Genomic DNA, 18,473 nt, shown 5'->3' on the forward strand with positions numbered 1-18,473 from the left:
TGAATTCCGGTCTTACAAAGTGGCATCGGCCCATTTTTAACCGATTTTAAAAAAGGAAGTTATGATTTTGTCTTGCGGCTTTTTATGTATGTTTTCTGATTATTCTAAGACTACTGGACCGATTTGAAAAAATTCTTTTTCTGTTTGGAAGGGTATACTTCCCAGATGGTCCCATGGTAATTTGGTCTGAATCTGATAAGGGGTCCCGGAGAAATCTAAGAAACTTTAAACTTAACACGTTCACTATTTCACGATGTCGCCAGTTTAATTAGAAATGAGAGTAAAACTAATTAGCAGCCTTCAAAAAAGGAGAAAGTTCTGAACTCGTCAGATTTGTTTTTTCTTTGTACAATGTTCCAAAAATACTCGAAACCTGTACCGAATAGGAAAATTCTTTTTTTTTGTTCGAGAAACGGTATGTATTGTCTTTACCAATAGTTAAAGAAGGAATTAAAAAACATTATTCTTAAGAGTAATCATTATGTAAATTTTGAATCAAGGATTCTCTGAAGCAAACATAAAATTAATTCTAGTGGATTTTTTTATTTTCATCTATAATGGGACCATGCGAAGAAACATCGACTTTTATCACGAGTTACATGACACGTATTGTTATAAAACATAAATTAATTTACAATGTTACAATTTTACAATTTAAATTATTACAATTTTACAACTTATAATTTACAATTTATTTGTAGTTTGGGAACCGTAAGCATTTAAATGATTCTAACTAAATACTTCTGTGAATCTAGTCTACTTTTCATCAGAAATGAGTTGTGCCAATTGTTGTACTTCTGCTAGTGCTCGTTCATCGTGGGGTTTAGGTAAAAGTTTAGAGCGTTCTAAGTTTGTTTGAGCTATTCCTTCAAGTCTTGACTCTGCTACATATACTCGTCCTTTCGCAAAGTAATTTTTTCCAAAATCTATGACAGCTCTATCGAGGGTTGTGTGATACGTATTGTTGAGAAATATAAATTTCATTTTACAATGTTACAATTTTAAAATTTACAATTTTACAATTTACAATTTCAAACTCAAAGCGATTTCTATTGGTTTTTTTTAGCGACTCGTGCATTTGCTTCCGGAAAGCAAACTTTGATAAAGTCGAACTAATGATGGAGACAACTTTTTTTGTACATAGTTGCGTATTTTAAAGAAACCTTCCTTCACAGTCGTCGAAAGTTTCCGGGACGCTGTGGTCTATTTCTTTCTCTAGCGTGCTCATTCTAGCAGTTTTCAGACTCATGTGCTCGACGCTATCTTACTCGAGATGCACGTAAGAAAGGCTTCAACGTCATGTACAGTAGGGTGTCCCGTCCATATATGAGAAAAAAAAAATTTTGAGCTACACTATCACAAGAGGTGTCAAAATTTGCGAAATTTTTCACAGATCACGAAAAAGGTAAAAAAAATGGAATTGCGTGTCATCTTGAGGGCTCTACCACTCTTTGAATTTTTGCATATTTTACATTTTTGACAGACCTAAACGATATGATTTAAAAAATACAAAAATAAAGTTTAGAAAGCATTTTATTTAAGAAACTAATGAAACAAAGCACAAGAAAACAAAATAAACAAACTATAGTTTATAAATAATGACAAAAGTTTAGAATTTAAACTTATTTTTGTGTCCAAAATTTGGCATTTCTGCGCGAGATTGCAACCTGGTTCTAACGAAGCCATCTCTAGAAGTAGCGTTAGTAACACCTTGTGAAGCCTGTGTTATTAGTTTAACACATCTTTCCACAGATTGTGAGTGGCAAGGAAAGTCAACGATTTTCAAGCTATTATCTTTTGCCATAATTTGAAGGTTCTCGTTAGAAATATGTTGAAGAACCGATGGTGCTGTAACCTGACACTCTTGCCAGACAATTATTTCCGTATAATCTTTAGCAGAGAAGTTAATTTTTGGTGTTTTAAATATTCTGCGTTTAGTGCTACTTTCAGCCTCTCTAGCTTTTTTTATTCTTCGTGATGCTAACTCCCGAATGTGCTCCCTATCATCAAACAACATACTGACCAGCAGGTTTTCTGGGTGCGCAAAAAAAGCATTTCTTTCGAAAACAGAATACACAACAGATTTCAAGTTTTCGGGTAAAAATCGAGAGTACACAATCATTTGAAAAAGATGTTTGGCTGCTTCCTTAAAAGAAGACTTTTGCTTGATTAAGAACCAAACTGGAGCGTACACTTTAACCACGTAGTTAACAAGTAATCGCAAATTTTCTGTTGGATTAAGAGTACTTACATAAAGTCTGAGTATACGATTAGCAGAAGTAAGCCATCTCGAGTGCGCCATTTTTCCAGGTTGGCGATTTGCCAGCTCAGGACTACAGAAACCAGTTGATACAGCTTGACAAATCTCATAAAGATATTTTTGATCCGTGCTTAGTTCATCAACCACATTTTTCGGCAAATTAGGCAAATTACCATCCACCGGGCAAAAAGACAATGTCATTTTATTTTCACAACCAGCTAACTGTTTTCCAATAGGTCCGGAATATTCTTTAGGACCCAAAGTGCAACCATCTAAGGTCAAGAATAAATGACGAAGGGGTAATTCGTTGGCATGAAGCATACACACACACCATTGCAATGGTCTTTCCAAGTACTCCTCTAAATATTGAATCACGCCACCCTTCCAACCGGTGTTTATTGCAGTTCCATCACATCCAACGCAAATAACGTCTTCTAAATTCAAGCATTGACCTTCTAATAGAGCTGTAATCGAAGTTAGAATTGCATTAGAAGCAGTGCATGTCCCAAATAAATTGATCCGGGTTCTGCTAAAAATGAGATGTGCTCTTCTAAAATTTCTTTGCGATGGTAACGAGCTCCTATTTTCTCATTTATCAGAGTCTTGTCTTTACGTCCATAAAAGTAAATGCTTTTTATAACAATACTTCCAATATCTTTGGAAGCTTCTTTCCGAGCTTTAGCTACAGCTCTGTGGATTTTGTTTTTATCAACAACTAGAGTTAAATCTTTTTTTGAAACCAAGCCGACATCAGCTAAAACTGCAGAAGCAACAGCAGCAGCAGATCGCGTCGACAAACCGTATCTATCACAGACCTTAACAACTGTTGGCAAGATCAGTGTATTCCTATTTGTCGTTGAAGTTGATGGTGTCCCTGTAGAGGCCGTATTCGTCTCTGTTATGGGATACGTTTCTGGAGAAAATTCACGCATCGAATCGTCATCAAAATTTGCTGAGACAGAATCGTTATTTTCAGTAGAAGACTTTTTTGCTGCCCTTTCAAGTTTTCTCTGCTGTTGTTTCATTAATCTAGCTGTTTCTTTCTTATCGACACCTCTTATCACCATTTTCCTGTCATTTCTTTGATCCAACAAGAAACTTCTCTCATTGATGGGAACTTTTTTAGGTTTTAAACACGAACAAGACTCAAATACAGGGCACTTACAAGCCGCAACGTCGAAGAGCTTCTCAGATGACTCTAAAAAGCACTTCAGTTTATTTTCAAAACTATCACTTCGTTTGTTTCTGGGGTATCGTTTCAAATTGACGTACTTTTCGAAATAGAATTTTAATAATTGAATTACTCGTTCCTTAGTTACGATTGGAATTGAAGCTTTTGTCCAAATACTGTTGATTTTTTCAGAAACAATTGTATGTATATCTGAACTGGAAGGGTCCTTTCCATTATGCATACATTTCTGTTCGCTCCTGACAAATAAAATAAATTTTATGACGTCTTTTACAGTAGGTAGCTGCCGATCATCAAGTTCCTTGTAAGGTCCCAGTATAGCACAAGTAGTCTCACTACGTCTCGAACTCATCACTTAAAACTAACAGAATCGGCATATAACACTAACAATTGCAACTGTACTTTTATAGCATTAAAATTACTTTGGCTACGAAGAAAACACCCGTGAGTCAAGCCAAGAAAGCCCTCGAAACAAGTAAAAGGAATTAGCAAGTTGAAACCAAACAAAGTCGAAGTCGTCAGTAACATATTGTTGCATGCAAATCGAGACGTGGGCCAAGCTTCGTGGACGATTCTACTGCGGAAATGGGGGTTATTCCCATATAGGCATTTACAGTAGTAATCACCATTTTTTTTTTTTTTTCTGTTTGTGTTGATATTACGAATCACGATCTTTTTATTTCAGCTGTCGAGCTTTTATTTCACAGTAAATTTATAACTTTATTCTCAGTACTTCTTTTTCAGTTGCCATAAAAATGACAATTTTTCAAAACTTTGACGATCGGTAGAGCCCTGAAGATATTGTTTTATTCTATTTTTTAAATAATTTTTGTAATTTACGATCGATTTCGCAAATTTTGAGAGGTCTTGCATTAAGAAAAACGGAAAATTTTTTTTTCGGGACACCCTAATGTACAGCATACTCTATCCTACCTACTTATTTTACATTTTCAACACTAAAAAAATAAATTATGTACTTTTAAATTTAAAAAAAAAAAAAACCGCCTTCAAAAAAACACCTACGAAGTAAAAAGTAAAAAATAACTGATTAACACTTACATACTATTTCCTACTTAAACCAAGAAATGAAATTTATTTTTCAATTACAGTACAAAAATCAACTAAACACCCAATATGAAATATACACTGATTTTAATTAATATACGATGGATTATCTTAAATACCTAACTAATTATATACGATCTCTTAATTTTTAATAACCTTTTGAAGTCGGGGCCTCCTATAAACTACTATCTAACGTAACTGAGTAGGTTTAGTTTTAAAGACTAATTTCGCGTTTAGTTAAATTAGTGTTCAATTCAGGATTCGGTAGATTGTCTGTTTTTATGAATGTACGTTGATTTTTTATTAATTTACATAATAATTTGCAATTTATATAAATAGTTTGTTCATTAGAACGTGTGTTTTGAGTTTTCTTTCAAAATCCTTGGTCCTTCTTGATACCACCACCTGTTTTACAGCTCTTTCGCTGAGCGGGACCAAGTAGCCTCAGCGCGGGGCTACTTGAACCCAATTTTTAAAAATAGAAAACAATATAACGAGTTAAAATTGTTGTTTAAAAAAGACTTAAGGTGGTAGCAGAACGTCTGAAAAGTGGTAAAAACCATGTTATCAGTGCACATTATGGGTTTAACCAAAAAATCAGTATAAAACTCGCAAAAAATATGAAATTTCGGGTCCAAGTAGCCCCAGTTTACGGTACTTTAGATTGTCATCCCAGGAATACTTGACAAGTAAAATCAAGTATGTTTTAGGCTACTGTAACCAATTTTATCTAAAAAAGGGGCTAAAATGTTGTATAATATTAGAAATTACAATACTATACACTGGTGGACAAAATTAAGAGATGGAAGGCATTTTCCAAAAATCTCAAGAAGTACTGAATAAAAATAAATGAAATTTGGTATGGATATGACTTATAGTATGACAATAATGTGTGCAAAGCAAAAATTAAAGTGCCATTCATTGACAAGAGTTATTGCCATCAGTCCAATGTGTACTGGCCTTCAAGATGAAAGATAGCAAACGAAAGTGAGACTTGTATGGTGTGTGGCCGCCTCTAGTATGGTGTGTACCCGCCTCAGAGAGATCGACAGTATGCACAGCGAGTATGCATGTCACGGGCGCCGACTTGCAAAAATTATTAAAGGGGGGGGGGGCATACATCACCGGTGGTCTAGAGGGTTATGTATCCCACGGAGGTCCCTCTCAAATAAAGATCAGATTTTTGTATCTTGAAATTGCCATATTTTCTGGTGTGTAGGTATAATATAAAAAAACAAACAGTATGTGACATTGCGTTTTCGAAGTAAAACAATCTAAAAATTGTAAAGTAAGACAAAACAACGTTAGAAGAAGCACAAATTTGTAAATTACAGCAGACACGTGTTTCGGCGTTACAGGGAACGCCTTTTTCAATGCAAAAAATAATGAGCTTATGGATGAAAAGACATCCGACAAAAGCCACAAAGGCTTTTGGCTTTTGTCGGATGTCTTTTCATCCATAAGCTCATTATTTTTTGCATTGAAAAAGGCGTTCCCTGTAACGCCGAAACACGTGTCTGCTGTAATTTACAAATTTGTGCTTCTTCTAACGTTGTTTTGTCTTACTTTACTGTTCAGAACAAAGGTATTTATTCATCTTAATCTAAAAATTGGTTTTTAAATTTTCTGGTTCAACTAGATCATGACACTTGCCTTAGTAAAAGACATTTTTTTGTTCTGTTTTATGGGGACACGTGCAGTGCCGTAGCTAGGCATAGATATAAGGTAGAACACTTGACTTGCATGGAAGGGCACTCCCAGAGACGTCAACTTAAAAAAAAATATTGGGGGGCATACCAGGGGGGGGGGCATACCAGGGAGTCTTGCCGCGGGAAATTTTCTAAATTTGAGACGAAAAATAGTGAGTTTTAAAGTTTTTTAAAGCAATTTAAAGTCATATAATCAACATTAGAACCCCGAAAACACGACAAGCCTAATACATATTTTTTGGCTTTGAAAAAATGAAAAACTAAATACAAACACGCACAGTATTTTCGTAAAAAGATATTTAATTTACGCGTGTTTTTTAAGACCAGTTGTTTTTTTCATTGGTGATATCGACTAACATATTCAAGTGTAAACATAGTCAATCAATGTCAAGGTCATTTTTGAAAAACTCAGTTGATTTTACAAAATTTGTTTCACCTTTGTTTAATAAAAGCAAGCACCCAATGTTCAACTGCAATGACCTGTGTGAGTCCAGTTGATGTAAACCGCCCAATAATGCAAAATTGAACCATTTCAGAAACCTCAATATAAAGTGCCTTGTACTTTGGTATTTTGAAAGTGTGCTTTGAGCTGGCTTCGTTGTTTTCATACCTCTTTGGTATACGTCGATTCCGTGGAAGCGAATGATCATCATTTTGTGAAGGTTTTTCTTTTAAATACAATTTACAAAAGTATTCAAAACTATCACGCCTCTCATTTAATATACAAATCAAACCCTCATCCATTTTTTCCAGATCAGCAACACTTAGATGAGCGTGCCGCAGCGCTGCCCACCGACAACAGACTTAACCCGTAAATTCGCGCACTGGGACAAATTCTAAGTGTATTTACAGCACCGTAACACTATCATTATTCACACCACTCGTTTTCAGTTAACCTGCTTACTCCCATAATTATTTGTTTTAACTCATTATTGAATGTATTTTACGAGGTAAACTATCTTCAAAAATGGAAAATAAAAGATAAATTTGTGAGTTTAGAAAGTATAATATAACTAATAATTTTCTTGATTTATTGGAGGGGATCTGCCCCCCCCCCCCTGGAGTCGGCGCCACTGATGCATGTTGTTAACGAGAGATCTACGGAGTGCTTGTGGTAGACCCTCGCACTCTTCCACCGGAGCAGTTTTTAACTCCGGAATGGTTCTGGATTGGGGTTGGTGTATCGCAACAGCCCCCCCAAGAGCATTCCAAGCATGTTCAATGGGGTTAAGATCAGGAGATTTGGCTGGCTAATCAATTCGATGAATATCTTCGATTTCCAGATACTTCTCGTTCAGGACAGCCTTATGTGGTCCAACAGCACCCCTGAAAAGACGCACATAGGGTAGTAGGATCTCCTGCCTGTACCTCTGGGCATTCTCGGAACCAGTGTCAAGCACACTGAGTGGTGTGCGTGTATCTTGCATAAACTCTGCCCAAACCATTACTCCTATACCAGCATAAGGGGCCCTTTTCATGATGTAACTTGGATGGTATCGAGTCCCTGGTGCCCTCCGTATGAATATTCGCCGAGAACCAGGTTGTAGACTGAATCGGGACTCATCTGTGATAAGAACATTAGCCCGTTGGAGCTGTGTCCAGCGTTGGTGCTGTCTGCGCCATTGTATACTCTCTCTGGAGGGAGGGAGTGGGATGCAAATGGCTGACTTTCTGGAATACAACCCTCTTTCACCGAGCCTCATGGCAACTGTCTTCTTTGAAAATAGTGTTCCTGTGGCAGCAGCGAGGTCCCTAGACAGTTGTGTGGCTGTAGATGTCCTCTGGCGCTTGGCTGTAAGTTACAAAGACTGGTCTTTATTGGGCGTTGTTGCTCTCGGACGCTCTTATCCTGGTCTTCTGCACACTGTCCCACTGTTTTTAAAGTGACGCCACAATTTCGTAACAACGCTTGAAGTTACAACCAATACCCTAGCAACCTGAGTTTGGGAATGTTCTGCCTCAAGTCTACCACTATTTTCCACCTCATACCTTCTTCCATACGGTGATACTCACTCATTTCATCTATAAATCAACAGAAAACAACATAGTTATTCATGAAACACAAAAGAAATCGCCACTGTGTTGTGTAGTGGAATGAGCTGAACAGCTGGCTGCAGTCTTGTATATTTCATGCTGCCTTAGCAACGCCCACAAGAATACATAAACTCATCTCAACGACACCAGTGCCATAGTGCAATTTTAATGGCAACCAGTTGTCCAGGATTTGTGTGATATTTTCCGAGAAATGTGTGAAAATGCTTTCATCTCTTAATTTTGTCCATCAGTGTACGAACGTTTTTGCTTTTAATTGAACATAAAATGTTGATTACTTTAAAATATTCCACTAGAGTTGGAACTTTTATGCGTCAAAAATTGGTTTAAACCGAGGAAAACTCAAAAAGTTAGCACTGAAAAAATTAATGAAAGTCAAACTTTATTCGTAAAGTTATTTTTCAGCAGGTTTTTCTGATACTATTTAATATTTACCGTTAGTTGTATTAAAAAGTAATGACATTGACTTCATTAGTTTTTGTTGATAGTTTTATAGTGTAATGGTATAATAAAACACACGATTGTTTTATGATTACTTAATATGACGTAATAATATAATCAATGCTGTAGTTGGTGTGAGGGGTGTGGGAAGACGAGAAGGAACGTATTGGACATTTGTCATGAACCTAAAACACATTTTTGTAACCTGTACTTAAACGAGTTGATGTGTGCATCACATGACTTCCTTTTACTCCAATTTAATGTCATTTCCCCTTTACTGGCAATTTCAATGTTATTCAGTAGTTTACTCTCTAAATATCACCAACAGTAGCCAAATTAAAATCAGATTTTTTAAAAAATAATTAAAAAAATAATTAAAAAAACCCCACCAAATTTGTCGCCAAGTTGGCGATAAAATTTGGCGACCAAAAGCTTGGAGATATATTGCCAAGTGTTTGACAAGTTACAACACCACTTGAGTTTGCATTGAAATTAACAATGATTTCCCCATGAAAAGGTGTAAAATCTCCCCTTTGGAACATCCGAATGCAAACGAAAAAGGCAGGTGCACAACTAGACCCCACTAGGAGTCTACGTACCAAATTTCAGTTTTCTAGGACATACCGTTCTTGAGTTGTGCGACATACATACACAAATCCACACATATGTATATACAGACGTCACGAGAAAATTCATTGTACACTGCTTGACAATTGCTAAGGAACAATTACGTTTTTTGGAATAGTTCAGAATAGATAATGATTAAAGAAACAGAACGAAATATATAGTTAGTAGGGAGGATGTGCTTTTATTATAAGTACAAAATAATACAGATATTCTGCATCAATGAAGTATAAACTTAAAAAAAAAAAATAACCCTACTTAAATGATTTTCATACAACCACAAAAAAAAAAAAAAAGACTAGGTGATGGAGACATGAGTACCTTAATATGATGTATGATTTTCAGGGACACTAATGCACAATTTACATCTGTTTTCCATACTCCCCACTAATTACTGAGGAGTGCTTATGGGATGTTTTCCCACTCCTCTCTCAATGCGGATTTGAGTTCTTGTACTGTTTTGGGAGGGACGGTTCCTCGCGCAACACGTCTGCCAAGAGCCTCTCAGGCAAGTTTAATTGGATTTAAGTCGGGAAAGTAAGCAGGCCACTGCATATGGAGAATGTTCTCACTTTGCAGTGTGTCTGACACTTCAATGCTCCAGTGTGGCCGCGTATCGTCGTCCGTAAAGAGAAATGCTGGACCTACAGCCCCCCCTAAAAAGACGAACATGGTCCAGCATAACATCTCTGCAATTCATTTGTGACGTATCGCTTTCTTATTCAAAAACGTGAAGCGATGTTCTGCCATAGTGCATGATGTCGGCTCACACCATGACGCCTGGGCCGTACCGATCACGTTCGCTAACAAATTTTTGTGCATAACGTGTTAAACGCTCTCTCCACAGTAGTTGGTGACTGACCAGAATCACTTGTCACACTGAAACGAGATTCGTCAGAGAACATCACTCTAGACTAATTTTGACGGTCCCACCAACATGTTCCTTATTACACCAGCGTAATCTCTCTTGACGATGGCGTGGTTGAACTTGAATGCAACGTACGGGTTTCCGTGCATATAAACCATCGAGAAGGTATACTAATGGAGGAAGCCATAGCAAATGTCTCAGTGAAATAGGCTTGGGACCCAATGTTTCCCAGGTCAGGTGACTTGTTTGGCTGGGAAGTTGTCGCGTTTTGGCACGCAATCGCTCTTTTGGCATTAAATATTTTTCAGACGGCGCTTATTATGAAGTCAGGGGTACGAATCAGAGCTGCGGAGTTGTAGCAAAAATGACAAACTCTGGCTCCAACTCCTTTACCCTATAATAATAAATAAATAAGTAAATAACGGATACAAATACAGGCCTATCATTCAGACTCCTTCTCCCCACTTCTTCCCGGATTTTAAAATTTAATGTAACTGCATTTTTCATGTATTTTGATGTTTATTCCTTTAAATGACGGGCATGTACAAATATATGTTTAAAGTGTTCTGTTATTGACTGAAAATTTATGGATTCATATATATTGTAACCAATGTTTTGAAATGATTTCATACGCAGGCATACTAGTATTGAAGCATAAAAATAGCAAATCTTTATTCTCGCGCATCTGCTGTTCACGGGAGCTTGGCGAGAAGCTACTCGCCAACAAAGCAAATGTACACAAAATGCTTAAGAGCCGTTAAAATAATTACTAGTTAAGTAAAAAGTTTTTTATGGAACTAAAATGTTATTTGCACTCAAGATATAAAATGTTTTATAACTTTTATAGATAAAATAAGTACAAAAGTTTAAAAAATATAGGCAACTGTGGAATATGTACTCGTTGAATGCATATATATATATATATATATGTATATATATGTTATTTTTTCTTTATTTAGAAGCTAAAACATTCGTACATACTAATGAAAAGTTACTGGACCTCCTGGTGTGACTTTTTCCTGACAGTTTACAATGCTACAATACTGCACTATTACTATAAATCTAATTTTTCGGTTCTACAGTTAAAGGTTGTTATCATTCATGGCTTCAGCTAATGAAAACTTCTTTAGCGGTTACGGTCAACTCGAAATTGCCCCCAGGTCACATGGTGCTGTTGCCGTATCGGGATAGTAGGGTTGCACTCTCTCCATCTATTCCTTCTCAATGATATAAACCGATATTATTTACTCGCCGTGAGATGGTTCTTGCAGAAACATGCGTACTGGTAGCGGTTGTTAGATTTGCAGCAATCTCTCCAGGAGTAAAATTTCTGTTTCTTCTTGCCACGTAGGATACATAGCGATCCTCTGAAGTTGTGGTGCTCCTATCACGGATCCGGGCATGCTTTTATAAAACATTCCCACCTTCAGCGGCCTTCTTTAATCGGGAGATGGCACTTTTTGATACACCCATTGCAGCAGCCACTGTGATGACATTTTGACCTGCTCCCAGTCGTCCAACCGCTCGTCCACGATCGTAGATACTCAAATGATGTCTTGCTTACTATGAATACTTAAGATTAAGTATTTCAAGAACCAAACAGAATTTCAGAGAAAAACCTTATTTAACATCCAGCACTATTTTTGTTAAAAACCAAACGTGAATTTTTTACGAATATTGAGCGTGTATAAACTGTCTTTTATACAGATAACGAGTCTTGTTCTACCACGCCATCGGAGCTTGAATTTATTTCCATTGGCTAGGTGGTTGAGTTACGAATTTGCATAAATCACGCGTTCCTTAGCAATTGTCAAGCAGTGTAATTAACTCTGGAATCGTCAAAATGAATATTTCGCGTGTCTATACGTTCTTAGGCACTTATCCACGTGTGGGCGAGTCAAAACAAAAACTCACCATTCATTCGGGGATCAGTAAAATGGAAATTAAGGTCGATTTTTGAGTGAAAATTTTTTCGCGAATAACTTCCTTTTTTGTAAAAGGAAGTAAAAAATTCTCTAAACCTGACCTTAAAGATTGTCTTGCTTTAAATGATTCAATTTTGGTGTCTTTGATGCATATTTATTATATTAATGCTACTTTGTTTTCCAGCCATGGGTGGATCAGTTCCATTTATGCCAGTGGTAGCTAAAGGTCTAGGAATCAATGCAACAGCAGTCGGTCTCATCTACACTGTTTTGCCATTTTGCGTATTTTTGTCAAAACCTTTATTTGGATACATAACAGATTATTTCCAAAACATCAAATTGATCATGATAACTCTTGTTACTGTTACTACTCTTTCATTTATATGTGTGTTATTTATTCCACCACTGTATGTAGATGTGGCGATGAGTACTAGAGTACATGCAAATTGTGTTAATGACAACGAATTGAATATTTCACCGATATCAAATGAAACCTGTGTTACCAAACATTTTAAAAACAGTACCTGCACGCTAATGAATTCTAAAAATTGTTTTGTCAACGCACCTGATGTGTTACTTGGTACATTAAGAACTGTCGAAACTGGGGAATTGATGAACTCCAATGAAAATTTTACTCTGGATTATGTTTTACTTGAACCGACGAACTTAACTATACATTTTATTTTCACACCAGTAGCAGGAAATAATACTTGCAAATGTTCCACACAAGAGTCATTATTTATGAAATGTGATACAGAATTTTGTTCGGAGACAGAACCACAACAAGAAATATCAGTGTACAAAACTTATAATTTTTGGCTCTTCACTCTCTTAGCCGTGATTGCTGGAACGGGTTCAGCCACGTCGTTTTGCCTCAGCGATGCAGCCTGTTGCGAGGTTCTGAAAGATGATTCAAAATTGTACGGCAGACAACGACTTTGGGCAACAATAGGATGGGGCATTGTGACTTCACTCGCTGGATTTTTAAACGACATAGTGACTGGAGATGCCTCTAAAACAAGTTATTCGTCTGGATTTTACCTCATGCTTGCTTTCGTCATCATAGATTTGATTATTCTATCCAGAGTTCAAATGGTGAAAGCTAACATGTCTCTCAATATATGCAAAGATGTTGGAAAAATATTTTCATCCTACGAGACTGTGATTTTTGCCTTGGGTGTCTACGTATCAGGAGCTCTGACAGGCCTCATATGGAATTACCAGTTCTGGTTCCTAGAAGATATGGGAGCAAATCAGACCTTATTGGGGCTTACAGTAGCAGTTCAATGCTTAGTTGCCGAAGTACCATTCTTCTTTTTTGCAGGATATCTCATAAAAGTTCTTGGACATTTCAACTGCCTTTTCGGCACGCTTTTTGCTTTTGTTTTGCGTTTAGGACTGTATTATTTTCTCAAAAATCCCTGGTTAACTTTACCAATCGAAGTGCTCCATGGAATGACTTTTGCTGTTTTTTACGCCGCTATGACGTCATATGCATCAACTAAAGCTCCTCAAGGGACAGAAGCTACCATGCTTGGTGTTTTTGGAGGTTTATTCGAAGGTTTAGGTAAGATTTTGAAGTATATTTTCAAAGGTGTTTAGTTTTTTTTCTTGCTAGTTTTAGTAATGATTTTATCAGTTTTAACGTTTTTTTTCCTGCTTAGATAAAAGCTACTAGGTGCCCCAAAAAGAAGACACTTTTTATTATTTATTTGAAATTTAGCAATGAAATAACACATTATTTCATCGTATTTATAAAACTGGAAATTTTTATTCTGCCATTTTGTAAAATTTAACGATTAGTTCTATTCTGCAGGACACTGAGGATTTGCTTGAAACCGTAATTTAATCAGACTGTTAGTTCGTAATTCACTCGGCGTTTCATTAATACGATTTAATCAAAGATTTCAAATCGCTGTTCGTTCTGTCCTTGATGGTGATATGGTGATTTAAAGGCTTTAACTAATGTTGGAAAAAAAAAAAAAAAAAAAAACGAGACCTCTTTTATATTTTCTCCAAATGAACTACAGTTTTTTCATACACTGTTTCCAAAAGTAATTTAGTTTCACAAAAGATTCCGATTCCGAGTCACAACTGACTACAACTGTATTTATGTCGAGGACTGCATACTAAGTGCCTTGCCTCCATTATTTTTTATACCGATAGATGGCAGCACCATCACCGGATCGAACAGTTAATGAAAATTTAGATCTAGATCAGGAGCTAATAGCTACCTGGTACTAGCACCCCCAGAGGTATCGTTTCACTTGGAGGACACTGAGACCATGAGCATATTTAACGTCGCCCAGTCCCCTTTAATGACGACGGTGGATCTTCGACCATCGAGGTTCGAGCTCAGAACCCTCCGGCCCCGAATCTGACACTCTACCGATCGGGCTACCACGGCCTCACAAAAGATTGACAACCGATATAATAAAATAATTGTGCACCAAATTGAACTGGCTACGAATATCCATGGTTTTCTTTTCTCCACTCTAGTTCTCACCTGTTAGAATGACGTTTTAGGATTCCGTATGGTAGTTAAAGCACCGGGGAATGTCCATAGCTTTGGGTTAGCTAATTTGGAATGATTTCTTTGCCGCCCAGCCGTTTTAATCCAAAGGAAGAGCCAGAACTCCTGGAGGCATTGATTTTGAATACGATCTCGGAGCGGCAGCCTACGTGTGCCAACCACTGAGGCAAATTATTTATTTGTGTTTTTGCAAGTCATTTAACACCGAGTTTCCGTTCACAGTGGACTTCAACTAATTCTCATGCCCTGCATAATGCGACACTGTCTTACAATGTCCAGACCCTCTACAATATGCATTCTCATTACTCCTTGAGTACTATTGTGACCAGGGGTGGCATTTCACCTTTTCATTTGGGGGGTCGAGTTTCTTAAATATGTATAACCCCAAAGCGAAACCAAACACACATTAGCTAACAAGAAGTTGTCATAAAATCGGTTTAGTATAAATAAAATTAGGGTTTAGAAACAATTAAAATTTTGATTCATTGACTTAAAAGTTATCATACAAAACATCTGGCTACTAAAGTTTTTATACCATTTAGAAAAGCTATAATGGATGATTTTTGGATTTCGGAAGAGCAGGGAATCGTGTTACTGATCTATCAGTGCCCAATGTCGTGCTGTTTTCCCAGTTCAGCTAAATGGAAAAGGTCACCCCCCCCCCCTTTTGTGCTTCGAAAATATTTCTCTAACTTCCTGAGACATAAAAAAAAAATCTTTCTCTACTAGCTGAGCTGATTGTAATAGTTAAAAAATAATTGAAGAAACGCAAAGTTATGTATATAAACACTTTTTACAGGGTTTGTCCGGAAAGTAATGAGCCTTATTTTATTGTGACGCGACCGTACACCGCCGAGCGGCGCGACCGCTTGGAAGTGGTGGGGGGAACCCTAAGCTTTCCAGCGAGCCATGCCTCAGTCGCCTCTGAGCTCTGAAACGGTGAGGACGTCATTTTAAGGAGACCCCTGTTTCGCGCCCTTGTCATACTAAAAATGGAAAGAACGATTGAACAACGCTACGCGATAAAATTTTGTGTCAAAGTAAACAAAACTGCCAAGGAAACCTTCGATATGCTTCAGGAGGGTTACGGGGAGGCTTGCATGTCCTATTCGCAGGCAAAAAAGTGGCACAAAGCTTTCAAAGAGGGTCGTGAGGATGTCACCGACGAGGCCCGGTCTGGACGCCCTTCAACCTCGAAAACGGACAACAATGTGAGTTGTGTGCGCGAATTGTTGAACTCAGACCGCCGAATGAGTGTTCGTTTGTTGTCAGACTCGTTGAACTTGCCGAAAACAATTGTCCATGAGATTGTGTCGGAAGAATTGTGCATGCGAAAGATTTGCGCAAAACTTGTGCCCAAAGTTTTGACCGATGCTCAAAAAACGCATCGCTTGGAAGTCTCCAAGGGGATGAAAAAAATGTGTAGGGACAACCCTAATTTTTTGGACAACGTCATCACTGGAGATGAGTCATGGATATTCGAGTACGACCCAGAAACGAAAAGACAGAGTGCGGAATGGCACACCACGGCGTCGTCTCGCCAGAAAAAAGCTCGAATGAGCAAGTCACGTGTGAAATCAATGCTCATTGTCTTCTTCGATGTTAAAGGAGTAGTGCATCACGAGTTCGTCCCACCTGGCAAGACTCTTACGGGTCAGTTCTACAAAGAAGTGCTTCAACGGCTGAATAACCGCGTCACCCGCGTCCGAAAGGAGATCAAAAATTGTTGGAAACTCCATCATGACAATGCACCGTCTCACACCAGCTTTGTTGTGACCTCCTACTTGACCAAAATTCGCGTCGACGCGCTTCCCCAGCCACCCTACAGTCCCGACTTGGCCCCGCCCGACTTTTTTTCGTTTCCCAAACTGAAACGAGAGCTGAAGGGGAAGCATTGGGACACCGCGGAAACCATCCAGTCTACTACGACGTCACTTCTAAAGAGCTTATCGGTCGAGGACTTCCAGGGAGCCTTCAATTCATGGAAATCGCGCTGGCAAAAGTGTATCGATGCAGAAGGGTCGTACTTTGAAGATTTTTAAGTATTTGTAAGAATCTGATCATTAAAAGTATTTTTTAAAAAATGAGGCTCATTACTTTCCGGGCAAACCCTGTATATCTTGCTCTTCAAAATCACCCAGGCTCCTTCAAAAACTGTGAGGGGCTTAAACTTTTCATCATTGAATAATCTAATCATGTCGGTGCTCTCAGCTTCAATGAGATATCATCTGCCTCCTGCTCTGTTATTCACTATTCCAGACTAATGAGTCTATAACAAGGAGGAAACTGCAGTCTCTGGATGTAAAAACCATTCTGTTGTTATATTGCTTGTAATTTTTTTTGCCTCATGCTAAAAATTTTACTCACAGTTGAAACATTTAATTTTTCGTTTTCAAAATCCAATCCAAATAGCCATAATCCCAGCCAACCATACAGAAAACTAATTATCATCAAATTTTGGCTCGGAGGAAGAATTTTTTTGAAAAATTTCACGATTGATTGAAATGTACATCTATAAAAAATCTATTTTCAGTTTCAATTGTAGATTGAACTATGGTAGTATGGTGCACAGATCAAATGTAGATTGAACTGTGGTTTGAATAGTCGAGTAGCGGATTGAAGATATAGATTTGGATAGAGTAAAGCATTTTTCAAAAACCTTTTCCCGATGCAAACAAATTGGATAAAAATTCAAACAAAGTCATACATGCTAAAGGGCATGAGCTTTTTTACCATTGAAAGAATCGTTTTGCAATAATTCTTCTAGTCATCAAATCACTGCTTTGAAGTTATAGAGAAATGTTCTTATCGTTTTAACTCTTGAAGATTATCTTGTGTCACTCCGCGATTGCATAATTATAGAGCCCCATAAAAGGTATTTGGTTGATATGTCTTTTTTTATTCAATAATCACATGCATTTTTAAGAAGTTTCTATGAAAGCATTATAATGTATTGAGCACTGAAACGTGTTTCTAGCAGAAGAAAGCGATGAACACTCATTAAATAAATATACAATTAAAAAATGAACGTAAAAGTGAATGTAAGATATCAAGGAATTTTCTTGTGAAAATCATGCTGCCACACCACTTTTCACGAGCCTCTCATATTGGACATACCATCGTTACACAGGGCACACAAGTGTGAAATATTTACCCTATGTCAGGCAATGTCTTCTTTAGTTAAAATTAACCATGGTCCTCTAACAGTTTTCTATGTTCTGAAAAAGCTGAAAATACCTCATAAATTTCTAAGTCATCATCCAAATAACGAAAAACACTTTTTCTTGTCTGAGAATGAGTCGAGTTTCATCAAATAGTTGCTGAGAACCAGCGAGATTTTCTTTAAAGAACATTGATTTCCGACTTACATAAATTGAATTCACCCATTTTCTATCATTTTGCTCAAAAAATTTAGGCGTGCGACCGCCCCCTCTTGACCCCCCTATTTGCCGCCCCTGATTGTTAAACTAATGCTCGCAAGAAGTCCGTAAACACTATACTGAAGCACCTGAATGGAGATGGGTGAAAATTGCTTCTACATTTGAACGAAGCAATTGCCTGTTTAGTGGTATTTTTATAGTTGAAATTTTAATCCTAACTCCAGTGGATGAACCCTAAATTCCAGTAAATAGCGTTCATTATTAACCAATTTTTCATTTCTTCATTCCCCTGAAAGGACAGTCTTACCAGTAAAACAGTTAAGTTACCGGATCGAGTTCAGCCTTATCACAATAAAGTCTTTCCTTGCATGTTAAAACTTACCGAAACATATTATCAAATTATTATGCCGTGGCGCGCGTTTCATTG

The 18,473-nt window shown here is 37.4% G+C and overlaps 1 protein-coding gene across 3 annotated transcripts in view; it reads left to right on the forward strand.

The window, feature by feature from the left end:
* LOC129222198 (major facilitator superfamily domain-containing protein 6-like) overlaps positions 1 to 18,473 on the forward strand; it is a 38,392-nt gene that overhangs the window by 19,609 nt on the left and 310 nt on the right. For all 3 annotated transcript variants that reach the window (XM_054856688.1, XM_054856679.1, XM_054856672.1), the window contains one exon: positions 12,318 to 13,700. In XM_054856688.1, coding sequence (XP_054712663.1) covers positions 12,318 to 13,700 — 1,383 coding nt within the window. The remainder of the gene's footprint in view (positions 1 to 12,317; positions 13,701 to 18,473) is intronic.

This window comes from Uloborus diversus, chromosome 1, assembly GCF_026930045.1.
Source record: "Uloborus diversus isolate 005 chromosome 1, Udiv.v.3.1, whole genome shotgun sequence".
In the NCBI taxonomy this organism is placed as follows: Eukaryota; Metazoa; Arthropoda; class Arachnida; order Araneae; family Uloboridae; genus Uloborus; species Uloborus diversus.